General features: G+C 32.8%; 1 protein-coding gene across 11 annotated transcripts in view; it reads left to right on the top strand.

Moving 5' to 3' along the window:
- DNAH8 (dynein axonemal heavy chain 8) overlaps window positions 1-24,313 on the top strand; it is a 356,347-nt gene that overhangs the window by 162,582 nt on the left and 169,452 nt on the right. For 9 of the 11 annotated variants that reach the window (XM_031964914.1, XM_031964917.1, XM_031964916.1 and 6 more), the window contains 10 exons: window positions 179-241; window positions 1,107-1,207; window positions 2,039-2,176; window positions 2,601-2,841; window positions 3,912-4,111; window positions 6,617-6,770; window positions 13,808-13,971; window positions 17,716-17,818; window positions 21,657-21,761; window positions 22,165-22,326. In XM_031964914.1, coding sequence (XP_031820774.1) covers window positions 179-241; window positions 1,107-1,207; window positions 2,039-2,176; window positions 2,601-2,841; window positions 3,912-4,111; window positions 6,617-6,770; window positions 13,808-13,971; window positions 17,716-17,818; window positions 21,657-21,761; window positions 22,165-22,326 — 1,431 coding nt within the window. The remainder of the gene's footprint in view (window positions 1-178; window positions 242-1,106; window positions 1,208-2,038; window positions 2,177-2,600; window positions 2,842-3,911; window positions 4,112-6,616; window positions 6,771-13,807; window positions 13,972-17,715; window positions 17,819-21,656; window positions 21,762-22,164; window positions 22,327-24,313) is intronic. The other 2 variants (XM_031964911.1, XM_031964913.1) reach the window with 2 other exon arrangements.

The following is a 24,313-nucleotide window of genomic DNA, read 5'->3' as shown; positions in this document are numbered from 1 at the left end:
CCTTTTCAAAATAATGTCAAACCCATAAGAGTAGAGAGGGATGAGAATTAAGACACTTTAATTTCAAGGAAAATATATAAATTTTATATGTCATTCAAAGGTTTAATAGACAAGCTAGTTAACAAATAAATTATCTTGAGTAAGAGTGAATATGTACACTTTGTAATATTTATCACAGGAAGGACCCATGGTACCAAACATACCACCTCAGGAAGCCAGCAATAGATTACAGATATTTCAGGTAAAAATAGTTTTGAAATAAATGTTACTATATCTCATAGTTAACCTATTACATAAATAAGATTAAAATAATTTAAAGGGACTAATAGACAAGACCTAATTGCCTAAGAAAAACATTGTATATAAAGAAATGATTTTTACTTGAAGAGCTTATACTATATTACATCTTAAGTTTTTTAACATAATTTTATGTTATGTAGAAATATAGCTCAATATCAATTTACTTAGCAGCATGTTTTTCTAACCTTGTCTATCATTACTTTCCTACATATATATCCTCAATGAGTCCCTAATTTTATCAATTTGTGAAGGCAACTGGGTGACAAGAGTGAACAGAGCATTGGGCTTGGAGTTCTCAATTAAATCCAGCCTCAAACACTTCCTAGCTATGAGACCCTGGGCAAGTCACTTAATATCTGTTTGCCTTAGTTTCCTCAACTGTAAAGTGAGGAGAATAAAGGCACCTTCCTCTTAATGTTGTTGTTAGTTTCAAAAGAGATAATAATTGTAAAAGTGTTCAGTATGATGCTTGGAACAAACAGTAGTAGTAAATGCCCATAGATTTCTCTATTTAAAAAATTCATGATCTTGTAGCCAACTTCTCTATACTTAACTAGACTGGATATAGACTCTCTGTACATTCAGTTTTATACTCAAAGCCTTTTTAACCTAGTGGTTGTATCTTTTGGGTTCTTCTACTGGCAAAGTTTTGGAGAACTCTGTCTTCTCTCTTTGTGCAAATGAAGTCCTGCTTTATTGGAGGACATATACCTTATATGCCAGCAAAAATTTAAATAGATAATATAAAATAATATTATATTAGGAATCAGTGGTGTCTATGTTAATAAAGTTTTATATTATTTTAGGCAAATTTTGATGATCTATGGAGGAAATTTGTTACATACTCATCTGGTGAACAACTCTTTGGACTGCCTGTCACTGACTATGAAGTTTTACATAAAACCAGGTAGATTTGTAAATATCTGTTATAGGCATGTTTCAAATTAAACACATTTGATGCTAGCACTGACTACTTTGAGAGACTCAAGTTTTTTGAAAAAATAGTTCTCATTGCTATATTCATCATCTGAGTCTTGAAGAAAAGCAGATTAAATGTGGTTTGGACTATCCAAAGGTTTGGACAGTGGTTGGACTATCCAGAGGTTGGAATATCCAGAGTTGATTTTGTATCCTATGGTACTTTTCTCTGCTTCTCTGAGACAGCTAATCTAGAAAAAGACTTTTGAAAACACTTACTTGTCCTACCATACTAGTCAATGTGATCTGGACAGGTCATTTAACTTGATAGGATTGTAGGCTGTTCTGTAAATTGCAGAGAAAGTATTCATCTGCATTATTAAAAGGAGTTAATTAAGAGATTTCTTCCACCAATAAAATCAAAGATCTTATCAAGATACAAAAACACTTAATACAAGACTTAGGAGCTTATGTAACTTGACATTTCTGATCCTGTGCTTCATTTTGAAAGGGAATCCTGGATTTTTAGGATATATAATTATTAGAGTGGTTTTAAAGTCAATAGAGAGAAGTATAGCTAAAACTAGTCTAGAGCTATGCCAACTTTCAATTACTGGAAGATGAGTATGAGTATGATTGTATATATGTATATTTGTTTTACACAATGTATATATATGTGTATATATTAACACACATAAATATGTACATACATGTACATATAAACATGTATCTATATTTCTAAATTTCTTTGTGTGTTATTAAATGTATATGTCTTTTGAAATTAATTGAATAAATATAACAATTGGTTTCTCCTACTTAGGAAGGAACTGAGTTTGCTGCAAAAGCTGTATGGACTATATGATACTGTAATGGGTAACATTAGTGGTTATTATGAAATACTTTGGGGAGATGTCGATATTGAAAGCATTAATATGGAACTTCTGGAATTCCAAAATAGGTGAGCTTAAAACCATTTTAGATGACTTTTCTATCTTCTCCAATATCTATATTTATTCTTAATATTATGCTTTCTGATACATAGCTTTGTAATTTCCAGTTTGATATGTCTTCCCTGCTAGATTGTAAACTCCTCAAGGGTAAAGTCTTTCATTTTCCACCAAAGAGTACACCACAGTATTGTTTTTCCATGGTTCTCCAGAAATGACTATTAAATAATTGTATAGCCAACCAAGAAACTTGGATATGAAAAATTTTCCCAATATGTCAGAAATTAATACTGGAAATTAAGGCAAGACAAATAATGCTTCTCACATTGACATTGTCTCCACCAATTTATTCCCTTTTTGCTATATTTAGACTAAAGGAAGAAATTTATATGTAAAATTTTAAGTAAAATACACATTTTGTTATTTTTCTTACAGGTGCCGCAGACTTCCCAAAGGACTGAAAGATTGGCAAGCCTATTTGGATCTTAAAAAAAGAATCGATGACTTTAGTGAATCATGCCCTTTGCTAGAAATGATGACTAATAAGGCAATGAAGCAAAGACACTGGGATCGAATTGCAGAACTAACAGGAACTGTATTTGATATAGAATCTGATACTTTTTGTTTGAGAAATATCATGGAGGCACCACTTCTTAAACACAAAGATGATATTGAGGTATGAGCATAATTATGTATAATAAAAATGTCATCCTGTCTTAGACAAACAAGTGATCTCTATACTTGTGGCAATAGTCAGACCAAAGTATGACTCTGGGTGGAAAAAATGAAGCTTGAAAAATGAACAATGGCCACTTTTGTAACTTTGGGGAAGTCACTTCCCTTATCTGGCCCTCAGTTTCCTCACTGATAAGATGAGAAAGTATCTGAGCTTTTGGAAGTAGTGTCTTGATGGGAGAATAAGACAGACTTTGTACCCCGACCTTCACCTCTACCCCTGTTCCTTCACTCATGATGCTCGTACCAAAATAAAAATCCTAGAGATAGAGAAGAAGGTCGGGGATGTAGTGATTTCTGACTGAAATGGGACAATAATAGTTGGCATTTATATGTTGCTTTACAGTCTTCAAAGCACTTTATAAACATAATCTTATTCTTTAAATCAGCCTTAGGAGGTAAGTGCTATTATCCCATTTTATAGAAAATGAAATTAAGGCAACTAGTAATTAAATGGCTTGCCTAGGGTCACATAATTGATATGTGTCTGAGGCTGGTGTTTCAACTCAGATCATCTTTAGATGTATCCTTGAATCAAAATATTTAATCTAACATAAAAGTTGCACTTTTACCCCCAAGGCTCTAGAATGGGAGTTCTTGGCTTTTTAAAAATTATATTTAATGTGAAGAAATTGGACAAGATGATCTCTACAGTCCCTTCTAATTCCAAAATGAAGCCTAGGAATGAAGATGGAGAGCAGAACTTTGTCTTTCTTCCTTCACTCCTATTTATCTATCTATCTAACATCTCTCTCTCTCTCTCGTCCTCTTTCAAAGAGCTGTATAAATTCATGGAGAGAAAGGAATTATAGAAGGATGGGTAACTAAGGAGAGGAATGTGCCTATTTAACCTATTCTGTATCCAGTATCTAGATCTCATTGCTCTGGAGGGATTTCGAATTTATAGTGCTTAGTGTTGGGAAATCCTCCACAACTTAATAGTCTTTAATTTAGATAAAAACAATGAAAATCTGAAGAAATCTTGCTTTTTCCTCATTTTTTTCTTTGTAGGATATTTGCATATCAGCTAGCAAGGAAAAGGATATTGAAGCTAAACTGGCTCAAGTAGTTGATAACTGGACCAACCAGAATCTGAGCTTTGCCGCATTTAAGGGAAAAGGAGAACTACTGCTAAAAGGAACAGAATCGGCAGAAATTATTACATTGATGGAAGACAGTTTAATGGCCCTGGGTTCTTTGCTAAGTAACAGGTAATTTTGAATATTTGTTTTCAGTTTCTAATTTCTTATTTGTTGAACAAACTGCTTTCTGAAGTTTAGTTCTGCAGCTATCTAACATTACTAGCTTCCATTCCTACACTGGTCTCTGGCACCATGAGCATGGGTTAGGGGCTAGTCTGCTCTAAGCCAAGCCGCATCACCACAGCAAAAATCTGCCTCCTTACAGATACAACACACTAGTTCTGACCTCACCACTGAAGCAACAGAGAACAAAAAAGTGTGATTCCAATCACAACTTTAGTATTTCTGAGGCTTCAGAGACATTGCTCTAGTCTAGAGGTAGCACAGGGAATAGGGTTCAGTACTTGGAGTCTGGAAGACCTAAGTTTGAATTCTGCCTTAGACACTACTTGTGTGATCTTGGGGAAGACATAGAACCTTTCTCTTCCTCAATTTCTTTACCTATGAAATGGGAAAGATAATAATCACATTTCTCCCCCTCCTCCAGCTTGGGTAATTGTCAGAATTCAAAGAGATAATGTAGGTAAAGTATGTTGTAAATGCTGCTGCTAACATTATTATACCTCCAATAGATACTGGATCCTTTCCCATGGCTTTTAGGAGTAGGAGTGAAAGAGGCATTTAGAGTAGGAGCATGACATTAATGGGTCACTCCAGTAATTACATCCTGCTGCTGAGGAGATAATAGTGCTAGAATTGCCTCCCCCTCCTCACACACACACATAGATATGGACTCACACACACATGCACACACACTCTCTCTCTCTTTTTCTCTCTCTCCTCTTCCTTCCCTCTCTCTTTCTTTCTATCTCCCTCCCTCCCTTTTTTTCTCTCTCTGTGATGTATTCCATAGTAGGGCTGAGCTTGATCCTGTGAAGTCTCTGCTCCATATGGGAAAGTTCTTCCTCAGATTTGACAGAAACTACCAATTGACAGAAAAATTGCCAAATTGAATTTTGATATATTTGGACTTTCCCATACACTTATCCTAAATGAGGCAAAATCCACCTAGTTGTGCAGATCATTCATAATGATTTTGGTTTTTTGGCCTAAGATGAATGGGGTCCTGGAGGAAGGGAAGAGAGAAAGAGGGAGGGACCCAAGTGTGCTGGAACCAGCTCTGCTGCTGAAGTTGGAGTATTGAATTTTCAGTAGGGACATTTACATCTTAGAAACTAATAAAAACTATAATTCTGAGCATGCCTTATTATTTTGTTGATTGTATAGACTTAAGAAAGTGATGGAGAATATGCTAATAATGCCCTGTCCAAATAAAGCAAAATAAGTGATGATGACCTGCAACATCATGAACAAATCATTCATTGCTCTGAACAGAGCAAAGTTTTAGGCACCATGCTGTCTTATTTTATGGAAGATTTTCTATTTGATTATATATTAAAAAGGTTGGAAATGGAAAGATGAAGTAATAATAACAATGATTATAAAAATAGCAAATTTATATAATGTTTTAACCCTCTGAAATCAGTTATAGAAATATTATTCTCATTAAACAGATAGAGAAGTTGAGATTTAAAGAGGACAAATGGCTTACCTGTGGTTATGCAGCTAGTAATTATTGGATCAGGGTCTCTAGTTTTTGAGTTCAGGTCTCTAGATTCTAAGTCTATTATTCTGTGTGGGAGATGTGAAGAGAAAGAAGCAAGGGATGAAAACAGGTCAGATCAAGACTTTCATTTTATAGTTATCTCTTCCACATCTCAGAGATTAGGGACACAGTGCTCCTATGATCAGGAAAATCTGTGTAAAAATTTGTTTATCTTCCCTTAATCACAGAGAAGAAGTTTAAATTATTATGATTTTAAAAGATAAAAATATATTTATATACATACTATACATATATTTCATGAATTTCTGAGTTTTTAAACCTTTTCTGTGTCATCTGAAGCTTCCACAAAACTCCTCCAAAATTCCTATTTAATGTTTTATGCCAACCCATGATGTATCAAAACTGCATTGAAGAAAGTCACAATGTGGAAGGGATAATTGTAATTGCAAGGGAGCTTTGGGGTAATGATAGCTCCAAATTAAGAGGCACTATTTGATGTAAAAAAGAATGATTTTCATATGACATAGTAAATACTTCTTTCACAAAGAAGCAAACATTTCAATAATTGATTTGATGGAGACTTTTTTTTAGGTTATTGGTTTTTTTTGATAGGAGGGAGATGGGAGGAGGAAGAGGTGGGAGACTAGATCTCCTAGAAAGAAAACTCTCTTTCTTAATACAGATTAGCCTCTGCTCTGGCTACTTCTCTAACTACTTAGAGAACTGTCTAAGACTTTTGTCACTAGGAGTTTGTCACTTGGCCAAAGTTGTACCACCAGTCAGTATTAAAGGAAGAATTCGGACCTATGATATTCTGGCCCTAAGATTGCCTTTAAAAAAAGCTTTACCTTAGAATTTCCAAAGTATTTTTATCCTTCTTTTAGTGCATTTTGCCTTGGGCTATATTTATTCCTTAATTTTCTTTAAAATTTATTTTAATTTTTTAGGTATAATGCTCCATTTAAAAAAAGTATTCAGAATTGGGTATATAATCTGTCAACTTCTTCAGATATAATTGAAGAGTGGCTGATTGTACAAAATCTCTGGGTTTATCTTGAAGCTGTTTTTGTTGGTGGAGATATTGCTAAACAATTACCTCAGGTAAGTGGACACTACAATTTTATAAAATAAGTAGGAGTAAATGTAAAGTTAAAAAAATATTCACTTATTAATGTAGCAGATTTCTCAGTTATTTCTACTAGTGGAAATAAGTGGGACCAATAAAGCCAAAGAGTATAGAATCCCTGCATCATTTACATTAGATGGTGAGGTGCATTAAATGATTTTTTTAATACAATGATAAAATTCTATTAATTTTTGAAGATAAGAATGGCAGGTCCAGAAAGGAGGAAAGATTGAATACTGGCAGGGCAGTTGGCTGTTTCTATCTTAAAGGATTAGCCTAACTAAGTTTGAAATAATTTATCACTAGAAGGCTGACCACTAAATCCTATGGCAACTAGTGAAGATTATTTTGTAAAGCTGGAAAACTTGAAATATATGCATTACGAAGAGAGTGTAAAACTTTTGGGGATGCAGCCAAGATGACAGAGTGAATTCAGGAAGCTGCTGGAATTCTCCCAGTTTTCCCTCGAAACACACATGAAATAAAGTCTCCAAACAGAGTCTGACAAAATGAAACTGCTCTCCAGCTTAAGATAGAATGGAAATACTTCAAGAAAGATCAGTCTCACTGGGGTGAAAAGGGTGTTAAGCCCAGGTCAGACAGAGTCTGGAAAGCCTATGAGAGGGGCTTAATTAAAGGAGATCAGCAATTGAGACCCTCAGTCCTGGCTCTGTAGAGTAGCAGATCAGTGGGGCAGCCTCCAGTTCCAGCTCAGAAGGCAAATTCTGGGAAACCAGAATTTTCCTGGAAAGAGCTCAACTATAAAAGTAAAAAAAAAAAAAAAAAAAGAGACAGACAGAGACAGAGAAAATACCAAAAGAAAATGAGCAAGAAACAGAAAAGAACCTTGACCATAGAAAGCTACTATGGTGACACCCCAACACCAACTCAGATGAGGACAAAATGTCCACAGAGGAAATTTCAGAGTGAAATGAATTGGTCTCAAGTCCAAAGAGGCTTCTTGGAAGTGCTCATAAAAAACTTTAAAAGGCAAATAAGAAAGGTAGAAGAAAAAAAAAAATGAGAGTTATGCAAGAGACTGTCAATATCATGGAAAAGGAAGGTAGTTCCTTAAAAAAAAAATTGGGCAAATGCAAAAAAAAAAAAAATCTACTGAAAAAAAACACTTTGAAAAGTAGAATTAATGTAATGGAAAAAGCGATACAAAAGCTAACTGAAGAATATCACACATTAAAAACTAGAATGGGGCAAATGGGAAGCTAATGACTCTATGAGATATCAAGAATCATTTAGACAAGCTAAAAAATAATGAAGAAAATAGAAGAAAATGTAAAATACCTCATTGGAAAACAGCAGACCTGGAAAATAGATCCAGAAGAGACTGTTTAAAAATTATTGGTCATGAAGGCCATGACCAGAAAAAAAACCCGGGTACCATTCTTCAAGAGATCATCAAAGAAAACTGCCCTGATATTATAGAAACAGAGATATATTGAAAAACTTGAAAAATCCATTGGTCACCTTCAGAAAGAGATTCCACAAGGAACATTATTGCAAAACCCCAGAACTACAAATCTCAAGGAAAAAATAGTGCAAGTTGCCAGACAAAAACAATTCAAGTATTGAGGAGCAACAAAGTCAGGATTACCCAGGATCTGGCAGCTTCTTCAGTAAAGGATCATAGGCCTAGAATATCATATTTCTATTGAAAAAATCAGAAGTAAACAGAAAATTTAATCTTCAAACACAGGACTCAAAAGAAGCATAGGAAGGTAAATGGTAAAAATATGTATTACTTAAAGGTTAAACTGTTTACCTCTTAGATGGGAAAATGATAACTAACTCTTGAGAAGTCTATCTGTTATTGAGGCAGTGAAAGAGGGCATCACATGTATGAAGGTTGTGATTGTGAATGGACTCTGATGTGATAATATCAAAGAAAAAGACATTAAGGGATGGAAAAAGGATTATACTAGGACAGGAGGAAAGGGGAAGTATTATGGGACAAATTAGAACACATCAAGAGACACAAAAGACCTATTGCAATAGAGGGAAAGAAGAGAAGAGAATGAACATTGTCTGAAGCTTGATCTCATCAGTTATGGAAGAAATAACTAATTATTCAGTTGGGTGTCCTATAAAGAAATAGGAGAAAAAAGAAAGAAAAGGAAGGGACAAGATAGAAGGAAGGGCATACTAGGAGAAAGGGGTAAGGGTGGGGAGAGGTGATAGAAGATAGGACAGGTAGTGGGTGCGATGACCCACTAACTAGATCTAATTAAGAGAGATAAAGAAGGAAAATACAACTTGATAAAGGGTCCTGAAAACAATTAAGTAGTAACAATACTAAATGTATATGTAACAAGTAATAGAACACACAAATTCCTAGAGAAGATATTAAGCCAGTTACAGGAGGAAATAGGCAGCAAAACTATATTTGTGAGAGACTGCCCTTTCCCCCTCAGAATCAGACAAATCTTACCATAAAATAAGCAAGAAAGAAACTCCAGAGATTAATAGAATCCTAGAAAACCTTTGAGAAAAGTGAATAGGGACAGAAAGGAGTACCTTTTTTCTCATCAGTACATGGCACCTTCACAAAAATTGACCATGTATCAGGGCATAAAAATCTCACAATCAAGTGTTGAAAGGCAGAAATAGTAAATGCTTCCTTTTCAGACACAATAAAAATTATTTTCAATAATGGCCCAGGGAAAGATAAACTAAAAACCAATTGGAAATTAAATAATCTAATTATTAAAAATGAGTGGGTTAAAGAACACATTACAGAAACAATCTATAATTTCATCCAAGACAATGACAATAATGAGACAACATATCAAAATCTATGGGATGCAACCAAAGCAGTTCTTAGAGGAAACATTACATCTCTAAATAGTTACATGAATAAAATGGAGAAAGAGGAAATCAGTGAATTGAGCATGAAACTAAAAAAGCTAGAAAAGAAAAAAATCAATCCCCCCCAATTAAATACTAAATTAGAAGGAGAGATTAATAAAATTGAAACTAAGAAAGCTATTGAACTAATTAACAAACTAAGAATTGGTTTTATGAAAAAAAACAAAACAAATAAATCTTTGGTTAATTTGATTACAAAAAAGAAAGGAAAATAAAACAAATGGTCAGCGTCAAAAATTAAAAGGGTGAATTTAGCCACCAGTGAAAAGGAAATTAAAGCAATAATTAGGAGCTATTTTGTCCAACTGGCAGCAAATTTGATAATCTAACTGAAATGGATGAATATCTACAAAATATTAGTTGCCCAGATTAACAGAAGAGAAAATAAATTACTTAAATAGTTCCATTTTAGAAAAACAAATTGGACAAACCATCAATGAACTCCCCAAGAAAAAATCTCCAGAGCCAGATGAATTCACAAGTGAATTCTACCAGACATTTAAAGAATAATTAATTCCAATAATATGCAAGCTATTTGGAAAAATAGGTAAAGGAGTCTTGTCAAATTCCTTTTATAACACAAATATGATACTGATACCTAAATCGGGAAAGGCCAAAACAGAGAAAGAAAATTACAGACCAATCTCGCCAGTGAATACTGATGTAAAAATTTTAAATAAAATATTAGCAAAGAGATTATAACTTATCAGCAGAATAATATACTATGACCACATGGATTATACCAGGAATTCAGGGCTGGTTCAATATCAGGAGAACTATTGCCATAATTGATCATATTAATAACAAAACCAATAAAAATCATATGATAACCTCAGTAGATGTAGAAAAAGCTTTTGACAAAATACAACACCCATTCTTATTGAAAACACTAAGAGAACAAAAGGATAAAGGGAGTTTTCCTTGAAATAATAAGCAGTATATCTAAAACTAATAACTCATTTGTAATGGAGAAAAGCTGGATTCCCAATAAGATCAGGAGTGAAGCAACAATGCCCATTATAATCACTATTATTCAATATTGTACTATAATTGGCTTTGGGATAAGAAAATAAAAATAAAGGAATCAGAATGGACAATGCGGAGTATAAAACTATCACTCTTTACAGATGACATGATGGTGTACTTAGAGAATCCTTGAAAATCATCCCCAAACCTACTTGAAACAACAACTTTAGAAAGTTGAAGGATATAAAATAGACCTACACAAATCATCAACATTCTACATAATACTGACAAAGCCCAGCAGCAAGAGATACAGAAATTTCATTTAAAATAATACACAAAATAAAATATTTGGGTGTCTGCCTGCCAAGACAAACCCAGGAACTATATAAACACAATTACAAACCCCTTCCCATACAAAAAAGTCAGATATAAATTCTTGGAAAAATATCACTTGCTCATGGGCTAATATAATACTATTATTATATTGATTAATATTATTATTTATATTAATCATTCACATAACATAACATTATCTAATAAATGAGCTAATATAATAAAAATGACAATTTACTCTACTTATTCAGTGTCATACCAATTAAACTGCCAAAAATTATTTTAAACAGCTAGAAAAAGCAATGATAATTCATTTGGGAGAACAAAAGGTCAAGAATATCAAAGGCATTAATGAAAAAAATTACAAAGGATGCTGGCTTAGCAGTACCATACCTAAAACTATTATTATAAAGTAGCAATCATAAAAACCATTTGATAATGGCTAAGAAGTAGAATAGTAGATCAGTGCAATAGGTTACATACACAGGTCACAGTAATCAGTATCTATAGTAATCTAGTATTTGATAACCGCCCAAACTCCAGCTTCTGGGATAAGAAATCATTTATTTCACAAAAATTTCTGGAGAAAGAGGAAAATAATATGTCAGAAACTTGACATATACCTACATCTCACACCATATACAAAAATAAGGTCAAATTGGATACATGATTTGGGCATACAGTGTGATACCATAAACATATTAGGAGAGCAAGAGATAAATTTACCTATCACATCTTTGGAGAAGGGAGAAATTTATGACCAAAAAAGAACTAGAGAACATTATGAAATGCAATATGGACAACTTTGATTATATTAAAGTAAAAAGGTTTTGCACAAACAACATTAACAGAAACAACATTAAAAGGGAAGTACAAAGCTGGGAGAAATTTTTCACAGCCAGTTTTTCTGATTAAGGTCTCATTTCCACAATATATAAAGAACTGTGTCAAATTTATAAGGATATAAGTCATTCCCCAATTGATAAACAAACAAATCATTTTCAGATGAAACTAAAGCCATCTATAGTTATGTGAAAAAATGCTCTAAATCACTATTGGTTAGAGAAATGCAAATTAAATCAACTCTGAGGTACCCCCTCACACCTCTCAGATTGGCTAAGATGACAGGGAAAGACAATGATAAATGTTGGAGGGAATGTGGAGACACTAACTGGGACACTAATGCATTGTTTGTGGAGTTGTGAAATGATCCAACAATTCTGGAGAGCAACTTGGAACTATGCCCAAAGAGCTATCAAACTCTGCATACCTTTTGACTCAACAATATCTCTACTGGGTCTGTATCCCAAAGAGATCATAAATGAGGAAAAATGATCCATATGTGCAAAAATGTTTGTAGTAGCTCTTTTTGTGTTAGCAAGGAATTGGAAGATATAAGTAAATGTCCATCAGTTGGGGAATGGCGAAATAAGTTGTGGTATATGAAGGTAATGGAATACTATCATTCTATAAAAAATTATGAACAAGCTGACTTTAGAAAGGTCTGGAAAGATTTACCTGAACTGATGCTGAGCAAAACAAGCAGAACCAGTATGTACACAATAATAGCAAGAATGCACAGTGATCAAATATGAAACTCTTGGTTCTTCTCAGTGCCTCAGTGATCCAAGGCAATCCCAATAGACTTTGAATAGAAAACGCCATCTACATCCAGAAAAAGAACAATGGAGACTGAATGTAATCAACATATGCTGTGTTCACTTCTTTTTTCTGTTTTTTTTTTTCTTTCTCATGGCTTTTCTCTCTTATTCTGATTTTTCTCTCGTAACTTGATTCATAAAGCAATGTGTAGTTTAAAAATTAATTAATTAATTAAATTTTAAAAAATAGGAGAGTGTACTAGCTATATTGTTTATCAAATAGTAAATGGGTTATGGTCAAACTTGATTTTGATTATTTTAAGAAAAAATTAAATTATTCTATTGATTCCATATACACTATTGACAATCTTTATGACTGCATTAGGAATGCACTTCATTAAAGAAGACTTATATCAAAAATTAAACCTGTCCTTCCTGAGTTGCTAAGCTTGTAAACAAGATATTTTATGTATTGTAAATGTTAAAAATATATACTTTTTCAAAATGACTTGTACACAGAACAGTTTACACAATGATCACAATACGGTAATGTACATACATGTAAAGCTATACCCAAAGTCAACTGCACTAAGATTAATTTTATTGGTTAATCTTGGTCCTGAAGAATAGATAATGAAAGATGCTGACTTTTTTGGTAGATAAGAAACAAATATAGAACATCATTGTGAAATCTGTTATCTGTGATTTTGCTTAACTGTATTATTGTTTCTTCAAGGGATGATAGGAAGGATGTGTATCAAGAAAAGATTTTACATAAAAACAAAAGGCAACAAGATCTTTAAAAAATCAGAATCCCCCTAATATCCCAGGTTTTTTTTTGGTTGTGAAAATAATTTATACCAATTATTACAAGTTTTACTTTTTAAAAACCAAATCAAAGTTACCATTTTTTCAAAAGATATATAAGTTAATATGGAAAATTTCCATTATAGGGAAAAACTTATTTTCTTCTCATAATTTAAATATTATTTCTACATAAAAATAAGAGGTGCTTTTGTTTTTGGAATTCTTGAGTTGAAATTGTTTTGAGGACCTGTTTTCCAAAAAACTGTTCTAAGATTTAGAGTAGAACAGGATCACTTCTTTAACTACTTAAATAAATTGAAAGTGCAGAAACCAAATTGGGTAAAAATCATGAAGTTGTAATTTAAGCACTTGATTATCAAATTATCCAAGAAGCAATCTTTAAAGAGGATATTTTTGTTTTTTAGGAAGCAAAACGTTTTCAAAACATTGATAAGTCATGGGTAAAGATAATGCAGCGAGCTCATGAGAATCCTAATGTAATCAGTTGTTGTGTTGGAGATGAAACTATGGGACAACTTTTGCCTCATTTACATGAGCAATTGGAAGTATGTCAGAAGTCACTTACAGGGTATGTACAAGTTGCCATTTCAAATATACCTTTACCATGTCAGAATTTTTCCAGGAAAAAGTATCCTCTCAAAAACATAGGTAAAAAGTATCCATTTGACTTTTGCTTTAACATCTTTAATGAAGAGAAATATACTTTCTCTCAAGGCAGTACATTCTGATTTTGCATTCCTCTCATTAACATTATTTTTATTTCTTTGCATCTGTTACAAGCTGTTCCTACTTCCAAAATCTGGGGCTTATTAGAACAAGCATCTTAATACTAGAAATATTAGAGTTTAAATACTTCAAAGAATTAAGCTTCATGAATTGATGCTGTATCTTTTAAAAAAAATTCAAAAGGCAAAGAAAATAAAGATAGGAGAGAAATTTTCATTTCAAAGTAAATATGTGATGATAATAGTCACATTAATCTCAGTTTTCTTTTCTCCAATTAATCATTCCCAAGTCCTTCTGTGGTTGCCATATTACATGAACTGAACATAATAAGCCTTTTAACATCTTTGTAGTCATCTTCTAAAAGTTCTGAAGTTTACATAGTTCTTGTTAAAATATGACACCCAAAACTAAACAAAATACTTAAAATGTGATATAAACAAATCAGAGTATGGTGGAACTATCAACTTTTTTTTATTTTCTGAACATCTTTCTTAAGATACTCTAAGATCTTGTTATATTAGCCTTTTTGACTGCTACATTATACTATTGAGCTTCCAGCCCATTGAAATTCCTAGATCTTTTTCAGATAAAAAGTTCTCTAGTTACATGCCTTGTACTTTTTAACTTGGGCAACTGATTTTTTTCAACCCAATTTTAAGACTTTGTATTTATCCTGATTAAATTTCATCTCATTGGATTCAGCCCAGTGCTTTTAATGTCCTTGCTCTACACGAGTGTTTTAGCTGTCCTTGTTAACTATGTTCCCAGGCTTGGGACCTTCGCCTTCAAATTTAATAAATATGCTGTTTGACTTTGTTCAAATCATTGGTAGGAAGATTAAGCACTAGGAGGACAAGCACAAGCTCTGAGGCACTCCCAAGTAGACATCCTACAAAATTGGCAACATTAATGATGATTCTCTGAATTAATGCATTCAAATAGTTCTGAGTTTACTTATCAATATTACTGTAGAATTAATTACAAACTATATTAGCCTGATGGATAGGTTAATCAGTACTCTTCTATAGTCATTTCTAAAACCTGTGATTCAAACCTGAAAGCCTTAAAATTTTGGAATTTAATAAACTTTAATGCAAAGGTATATAGAAATAGTTGTCTTTCAGATTCCTGTGAAATAAAAGTGTAAGCAAATAAATAAAGCTTAATGAAATCAACTTAGACCTATTAGACAGGAGTAAATGCTGACCTTTCAAATTCACAGGCCAATAGTACAACTGCTGTTCTCTGTATTAAAAAACCTCCAATTTTTCCAAAATCTAGGTAAACCTTCTCTATAATATACCTTGTAGGAAGGGCTGTCAAGTGTGGCTCACAGGAAGACCAAAATGGATAGATCTCCAGTGTCTCCTCTTCTAGCAGCAGAGGAAGCCAGAAGCTATCTCTGAGGGCTCTCCTCAGAGACAGAGAGGCCCAGGCTACAATTACATTTTTTTGCTTCCTTAAATATTATTAGTCCAAGGATTTTTAGGTTCCAGTGAAACTTCTGATTGCTAATTTTTAACTGGGAAAGGAAGATCCCCAAGGTTTTTATCCAAGGCTTGACCCTTTTCCTTCTAAATACCAGTTCCACAATGAACACAACCAGCAAATAACAAAGAAACCCTAATCCAAATCAAGGATAAAATTATCAAAAGTCTCTAGAATAGTAAGCTGGGGAAAAGTACATGATGAAGATTGTCAGTGCCTCTTATTTTGGATTCTGCCCAGAGTCTTTTTCTCCTTTCTCCAACCTGAAGTGGGTTGGCTTCATCCATCTTTTTTAACCTGGAACCCTGAAAGAATTGGAAGAAATAGGATCTCTTTTCTCTTGTTCTAATCAATTCCTCAGTACCCCTCACACCCGATGTTGAGCTCCACAAGTGAGGAGAGAATTTTATACCAATGAGCTTTGGGACTTGGGTTGCATTTAACTGATAAATATACCTTAGGAATCCTATCAAAAAAGAATTGGTCCTACTTCCATTTCCACAAACTTTCAAATCACAAACTAACAAATTAGCAGTCATATTTGCCACTTTTCTCACCTAAGTCATTGGGGTTTGGTGACTTGAACTTTTAAAGCTAGGAAGGCTGTCTGCTACATCTCTACTATTCTTAATAATTAAACCCATACAGCCTTGGGCACTTACTAGCAGAGTGATCCTAGTTACCTAGATTGCCTCACAAAATAAAGAAATAAAATAATTATATATTATCCATCACTGTTCATTTCTTTTTAGACTACAGATCATTCTTCTTGACACACAAAAAAAAAAAGAGAAAAAGAATTGAGCAGTTTTCTCTCTGGCGTCAGTATTATTCCATCGTTTTGGAGAAACAATCCTGTCCCTTCTTTGATGCTCCTCATTCTCACAATATTGCTTTTTTAAAAGGCCTTTTTCTTGTTCTTAACTTTTCCCACCAATTTATTTACTTGCTCATTCTGAGCTCTAGTATTTCTGACACAATTATTACAATACTGTGCCCTACTTTTGTATTCATCCTTCATCATTTGTTCTTCTCACTCTTCCCCAAGTCCCTGTTAACTTTCATTGCTTTGATGGTTATTTTAAAATGCTAACAAATCATAATACTTACAATTTTTAGTTTGCAAAAATATAGGACCCTAAATTTTCCTTTGCATATTACTTTCTTTGTAAAAATAAATTTTAAAAAAGGAGAGGCTACTTAAAATCCAGTCAGTAGACTGGACCTCCACTTAAGAGGCATAAGTGAATCAGAAAGTATACTCCTAACCTTAAGAAAATTTGTTAATGATCTACAACTATATACAACATCTGATTTAAATCACCATAGTCCCTTGATTGGGGACTATGATTTGGGATTATGAATTTAGGAAAGAGACAAACAGAAAGACAGCAAGAAATGGAAAAACTTTATGCACTTGATTTTTCAGAGACAAATTGACAGTAAATATACAAATGTTTGCTCTTATCACATTGGAAAGCTAATATTTCACATAAATAAATGCTAATGCTCTTGATAATTGAAAAATATAGTGATATATAAATGGAAAGAACAGTTTTTAAAAAGAAATCATGTGAGGCAGTTAGATGGCATAGTAGATAGAACACTGGCTCTGAAGTCAGGAGGACCTTAGTTGAAGTCTGTTCTCAGATGGTTAATACTTATTAACTGGGTGACCCTGGGCAAATCACTTAATCCTAAATGCATTGCTAAAAAAATTAACAACCCACCCAAAAAAAGAAATAGTGAATGCTGTTTTATCACAGTGGCAAGCATGATCCTTCAAAAGAGATACAAAAATGTACATCTTCCTTTCTTTGCAAAGGTAGAGGAATTTAGATGTATAATATCAGAGTTAGCAGATATGTTGATTACTTTTGTTGAAATGTGTTTTTCCCTTATTCATTATTAGAAAGTTTCAGGAGAGGGGGAGTTATCTACTCATTATTATAAAGTTTCAGAAGAGGGGGAATATTTACTGAGAAATGAGCATTGTACTTTTAAAAGATAAAGGTTATTTGAAGCAATAACATAAAGAGTTGTTGTTTTTTTTTTTTTAAACACACACTTGGTAACATGAATTTCCCTATATTTTAAGATATTTGGAGAAGAAACGACTCCTGTTTCCCAGATTCTTCTTTGTATCCGATCCAGTGCTCCTGGAAATTCTTGGACAAGCAAGTGATTCTCATACTATACAAGTATACTCTCATTATCATTTATTAAATTTATTTTCATAATATCTTAATGAAAAAATATTTTTTGCTTTTTATTTATATTTTAACATAAACTTTAAAAATTTTGAGTTACAAATTCTCTCTCTCCTTCCTACCCCTCACCCAAATTTTGAGAAAGCAATCATATGATATCAGTTACACATATGAAGTCATCTAAAATATTTACATATTAACCAACATTAAAAAGAAGCATGATAAAAGTGAAAAAGTATTCTTCAATATGACTCAATCTCCAGACCTTTCAAAAATCATCCTGGTGATTGTTTCTTACAGAACAATAATATTCCATAACATTTATATACTTATTTATCTATTCCCTAACTGATGGACATCCACTCAGTTTTCTAGTTCCTTACCACTACATCAAGAGCTGCTTTCACTTTCCCTCCTTTATGATCTCTTTGGGATACAGACCCAGTAGAGACACTGCTGGCTCAAAAGGTATGCACACTTTGATAATAGTTCCAAATTGCTCTCCAGAATGATTAAATCAGTTCACAACTCCACAAGCAGTGTATTAGATTCCCAGTTTTCCCATATCCCCTTCAATATTTATCATTATCCCTGCTCATCATTTCATATAAAACAATAATATTTCATCACAACTATATACCACACTTTGTTTAGCCATTTCCCAATTGATGGGCATCCCCTCAGTTTCCAGTTTTTTTTGCCACTACAAAAACAATTAACAAAACAACAACAAAAAAAGCTGCTACAAATATTTTTTTGTGCATATAGGTCCTTTATTTCTTTTTTTTTTTTTTTTTAATTTCTTTGGGGTATAAACCTTGTAGTGGTATTGCTAGGTTAAAAAGTATTTACATTTTTATAGCCCTTTGGAGCCTTTCCCAATAATGCATGTGTCCCTATTTTACCACATCTTCCTCAGTGTTTATCACTTTTTCTGTCATGTTAGCCAATCTGATTGCTGTAAAGTGCTACCTTGGGGTTGTTTTAATTTGCATTTCTCTAATCAATAATGATATAGAACATTTTTTCATATAACCATGTAGCTTTAATTTCTTCTGAAAACTGCCTGTTTATATCCTATAATGGTAAATTGGGGAATGGCTCTTATTTTTATAAAAATGACTCAGTATTTTATTTGAGAAATTAGACCTTTTATCACAGAAATTTGCTATAAAATTTCCTCCCAGGTTTCCTATTTTCCTTTTGATTTTGGCTTTATTGGCTTTTGTGCAAACTCTTTTTAATTTCATGTAATTGAAATAATTCATTTTACTTCCCATGATCCCTCCCTCTTTCTTGATCATAAATTCTTCTCTTATCCATAGAACTAACAGATAAGTTTACTTATACTCCCCTCATTTGCTTGTACTACCCTTTAAGTTTAAAACATATTCATTTTGTCTTAGTATACAGTATGAGATAACAATCTATATCTAATTTCTCCCAAATTGCTTTCCAGTTTTCCCAGAGATTTTGCTTAAGTGATAAATTCTTTCCCCAAAACTTGGATCTTTGGATTTATCATACATTAGATTATTGTAGTCATTTAATAGAGAACTTTATTTCACTGAAAAAAATCTTATTTCTTAGCTAGAAGCACATTGTCTTGATGGATATAGTAATATAGTTGTGTATTAATATAGTAACTGTTGTAGCCATGTGATTGTACAATATATTGTAATGTAATTTGAAATCTGGTACTGTTGAAACATTTTATTCCATTGATTCCTTTGATAAGTTTGACATTTTGTTCTTCTACATCAATTCTGTCTTATTTTTTTTTCTAGCCCTCCAAAATAATTCTTTAGTAATTTTATTGGTATGGTATTGAATAAGTAAATTGGTTTTTATCTTGGTCTTTGTTGTTATTTCAATCAAGTACAATTCTTTGTGACCTAATTTGGAGTTTTATCAACAAAAATATTGAAAGGTTTGCCATTTGCTCCTTCAGATCATTTTATGGAAGAACAACTGAGGCAAACAAGGTTAAGTGACTTGTTCAGGGTCAAGTAACTAGGAAGTGTCTGAGTTTGAATTTGTACTCAGGAAGATAAGTCTTCCTGATTCTAGACCTGGTACTTTATCTGCTGTGCCACCTACATGGTTTAGCTTACCTATGAGCAGTTATTGTTTCTTCAGTCATTTAGATGTTTTTATTTGTGTGAAGTGTTTTGTAATTATGTCCATCATAGTGCCTACATTTGTTTTGGCCAGTAGATTACTTTGTAGTTTATAATGTCTATAGTTATTTTGAATGGAATGTCTCTTTTTCTTCCTGTTGTGTTTTGCTACTAATACATAGAAATGTTGATGACTAATAAGTTTTGTGTATTTTGTCAAATTTTCTTTTCAGTCTTTTCACTAGGAATGTTTGAAAGTCCACCAGTTATTAAATATCATTTTTTCCTCTGAAGGAGGACTTTTTTGTGGTGGTCACTTAAGAAATAAAATTGATTAAGTAGATAAAGAGGAACAAAAGTTCACTAAGATAATTACTTAAAATCAAAAGAATGAAAAAAATAAAAGAAAATGTGAAACATCTTATCAGAAAACAACTAACTTAGAAAACAGATTGAGGAGAGATAATTTAGACTGGCTTAAAGCCATGATCAAGGAAAGAGCCTATATCTTCTATTTCAAGAATAAAGGAAAACTGCCTCAATAATTTAGAATTAGAGGGAAAAACAGAAGTTGAAAGTATATATCATTCACTTACTGAGATTACAAAAGGATAACTATCAAGTCAAAGAGAAAATACTTCAAGTAGCCAGAAAAAGAAACAAAACAAAACACTCCAAAACATTGACACCATGTAGCCAGTCAGAATCATAAACGATTTAGCAGCTTCCATGTGAAAAAAATTAAAGATTTGGAATATGACATTCCAGATGTCAAAAGAGTGAGGATGACAACCAAAGATAATTTATGTCGCAAAACATTATCTTTTTTTTTCATTCTTTTTATTTTGTTTTATTGTTTCTTGAAATCTCATGGAATCATTAGTTTCCATTTAGCCATCTGTGATTTTAAGTAATGATCTTAGTAAATTATTGTTCCTCTTTTTCTACTTGATCAATTTTACTTTGTAAGGGATTAGGGATAATCCTCTTTTTTGTAGCTTTTGTACCTCTTTTACCAGCTTAATTGTTATCTTCTAATTTTCTTACATTACAGCCACTTCTTCCCCCAATTTTTCCTCTCTTGCTTTTATTTGATTTTTAAAATTACTTTTATCTCTTCCAGGAATTCTTGTTGAACTATGTCACATTTTTTTTTTTGAGGCTTTTCTTTTAGCTGTTATGACATCATTATCTTCTTATGAGTTTTTCTTTGGATCTTTCCTGTCACTATATTAGCTATTTGTGGGTAGGTTTTTTGGTTTGTTTGCATATTTTTTAACCTATTTCTTGAAGCTTATGTTAAAGTTGAATTCTATTCTTGGAGGTGCTAGATGACACAGTAGATAGAGTGTCAGGCTTGGAGTCAGAGAGACTCATTTTCCTCACACTTTCCCTTGTCACATCAGTACTGAGACTACTCCTGGCCTGACAGCTTTAAATATGCCTTTCATACTTATCTATTTCTTCTTAACATAATTTTATGGAGGATCTAGGAAAAGAGAGGGCAAACAGAAAATTAGACAGTGAAAAGATATGGCCAGGAATGAAAGTAAGACCCATATTTATCTGAAATAAGTTATAGAAATGCTACAGTTGAATCTTATTTTGGAAACAAACTTAAAACCTATTTTGGTAATATCTCAGTAATTTACAATATAATTGGTAATAATTTTGCTTACTCTTCTCCATAATGTTTCATTATTTTTCAGCCACATTTACCTGCTGTATCTGATAACATAAATGAAGTGGAATTTCATGCAAAGGATTATGATCGGATGTTAACAGTCATATCAAGAGAAGGAGAAAAAATTCTAGTAATTTGGCTTCCTTAACATTTTATTATTGATAAAACATGTATTTAAATGTTGCCAATTGTGTAAAGACCAGATAAGCATAGAAAAAGTTGGAGAGGCATTGAGCAATGTGAAGACAGAGTTTAATCTTAGCCCTGTCACTAAGTAACTTGTGACCTTGGGTGACTCACTTCACTTTTCTGTGCCTCAGTATCTTCAAGTATAAAATGAGGTTGAACTAGAAGAACATTCTTTATTTTGAATCTCTAAAATTGCTTTTTACATATTTTGATATGAAGATTCAATTTCCTAACATAGTTGTCATTATGGTTGTGAACTGTTGAAATAAACTTGCTGAATTTGTAATACTTAAAGTACTAATATGACATATGTTTATAATAAGCCTTCATTATTTTTTTTTCAGTTGGATGTCCCAGTCATGGCCAAAGGTCCAGTGGAGATTTGGCTTCTAGATTTGTTAAGAGTGCAGATGTCTTCACTGCACAATGTCATTAGATTGGCATACTATCAAATTAGTGATACTGGTTTCCAGCTCTTGCCTTTCCTATACCATTTTCCAGCCCAGGTGAGAACACAACATTTAAAAATAATTATACAAATAAGTTTGTCTTAATTTGCATTTCTCTGATCAGCAATGATTTGGAACACCTTTTCATATGACCAGAAATAGTTTCAATTTCATCATCTGAAAATTGTTCATATCCTTTGACCATTATCAATTGGAGAATTGTAATGGACTGAGGTTTGAGTTGATGCACTGAGGTCCCAAGTCCGTGAGGCTAAATAGTAATTGGGCTATATTCTATTAATATACATGATTGGATAAAAAATGCTCCCTGCCCACTCTCCATGCAAGTCCTGATGTGTTGTATAGGAAATAACGATTTTGGTGGGTGGAGGCAGAGGGAGACAAGAAGAGAAGCTGGGGGAGATTGGGCCTGGGTTCGATTCTCCTAGCTGCTGGTCGTGTGGCTGCTGGTCTAGCTAGCTTCTTGACTCAGCTGTACACATTGCTATCGCCGATTCTCTTCCACCTCCGATCGTTCTTCACTGAGAATAAAGACTGACTATTTTCCCCTAACCTGAATTCCTGACTCCTGCTGATTTTAAAATACGCGATCTTCACAGAGAATGGCTTGATTTCTTATGAATTAAAATCAATTCTCTACATATTTTGGAGATGAGGCCTTTATCAGAACCTTTAACTGTAAAAATGTTTTTCTACTTTATTGCTTACCTTATAATCCTGTCCGCATTAGTTTTATTTGTACAAAACCTTTTTAACTTAATATAATTGAAATTTTCTATTTTGTGATCAATTATGATGTCTAGTTCTTCTTTGGTCACAAATTCCTTCCTGCTCCACGTGTCTGAGAGGTAAATGATACTATGTTCTTCTAATTTATTTATAATCTCATTCTTTATGCCTAAATCATGAACCCATTTTGATCTTATCTTGATGTATGGTGTTAAGTATGGGTTAATGCCTAGTTTCTGCCATACTAATTTCCAATTTTCCCAGCAATTTTTGTCAAATAATGAATTCTTATCCCAAAAGCTGGGATCTTTGGGTTTGTCAAACATTAGATGGCTAACCTATTCCACTGATCAAGTAGTCTATTTCTTAGCCAATACGAAATGGTTTTGGTGACAACTGCTTTATAATATAGTTTTAGATCAGGTACAGCTAGGCCACCTTCATTTAATTTTTCTTCATTAGTTCCCTTGAAATTCTTGACCTTTTGTTCTTCCAGATGAATTTTGTTATTTTTTCTAGGTCAGTAAAATAGTTTCTTGGAAGTCTGGTATAGATAGATTAATTTAGGTAGTATTGTCATCTTTATTATATTCACTCTGCCTATCCAACAGCACTTAATATTTTTCCAATTGTTTAGATCTGACTTTATTTGTGTGGAAAGTATTATGTAGTTTTGCTCATATAGTTCCTGACTTTCCCTTTACAGATAGAATCCCAAATATTTTAAACTATCAACAGTTATTTTAAATGGAATTTCTCTTTGTATTTCTTGCTGTTGGATTTTGTTAGTGATGTATAAAAAGGCTGATGATTTATGTGAATTTATTTTGTATCCTGAAACTGCTAAAGTTGTGGATTATTTCTCATAGCTTTTTAGTAGAATCTCTGTGACTCTAAATATACCATCATATCATCTGCAAAGTGATAATTTGGTTTCCTGATTACCTACTCTAATTCCTTTAATTTCTTTTTCATCTCTTATTGCCAGAGCTAGCATTTCTAATACAATATTGAATAGTAATGGTGAAAGTGGGCAACCTTGTTTCACTTCTGATTTTAGGGGGAATGGTTCTAGTTTATCCCTATTATATATGATCTTACTGATGGTTTTAAATAGATGCTACTGACTATTTTAAGGAAAAGTCCATTTATTCTTATACTCTCTAGTGTTTTTAATAGGAATGGGTATTGGATTTTATCAAAAGCTTTTTCTGAATCTGTTGAAATGATCATATGGTTTTTGTTAATTTGGTTACTGATATAGTCAATTATGTTAATAGTTTTCCTAATATTG

The sequence above is a fragment of the Sarcophilus harrisii genome, chromosome 4 (genome assembly GCF_902635505.1).
Source record: "Sarcophilus harrisii chromosome 4, mSarHar1.11, whole genome shotgun sequence".
NCBI lineage: Eukaryota > Metazoa > Chordata > Mammalia > Dasyuromorphia > Dasyuridae > Sarcophilus > Sarcophilus harrisii.
Note: the sequence above shows the minus strand (reverse complement) of the source record. Positions and strands in the feature narration are given on the sequence as shown.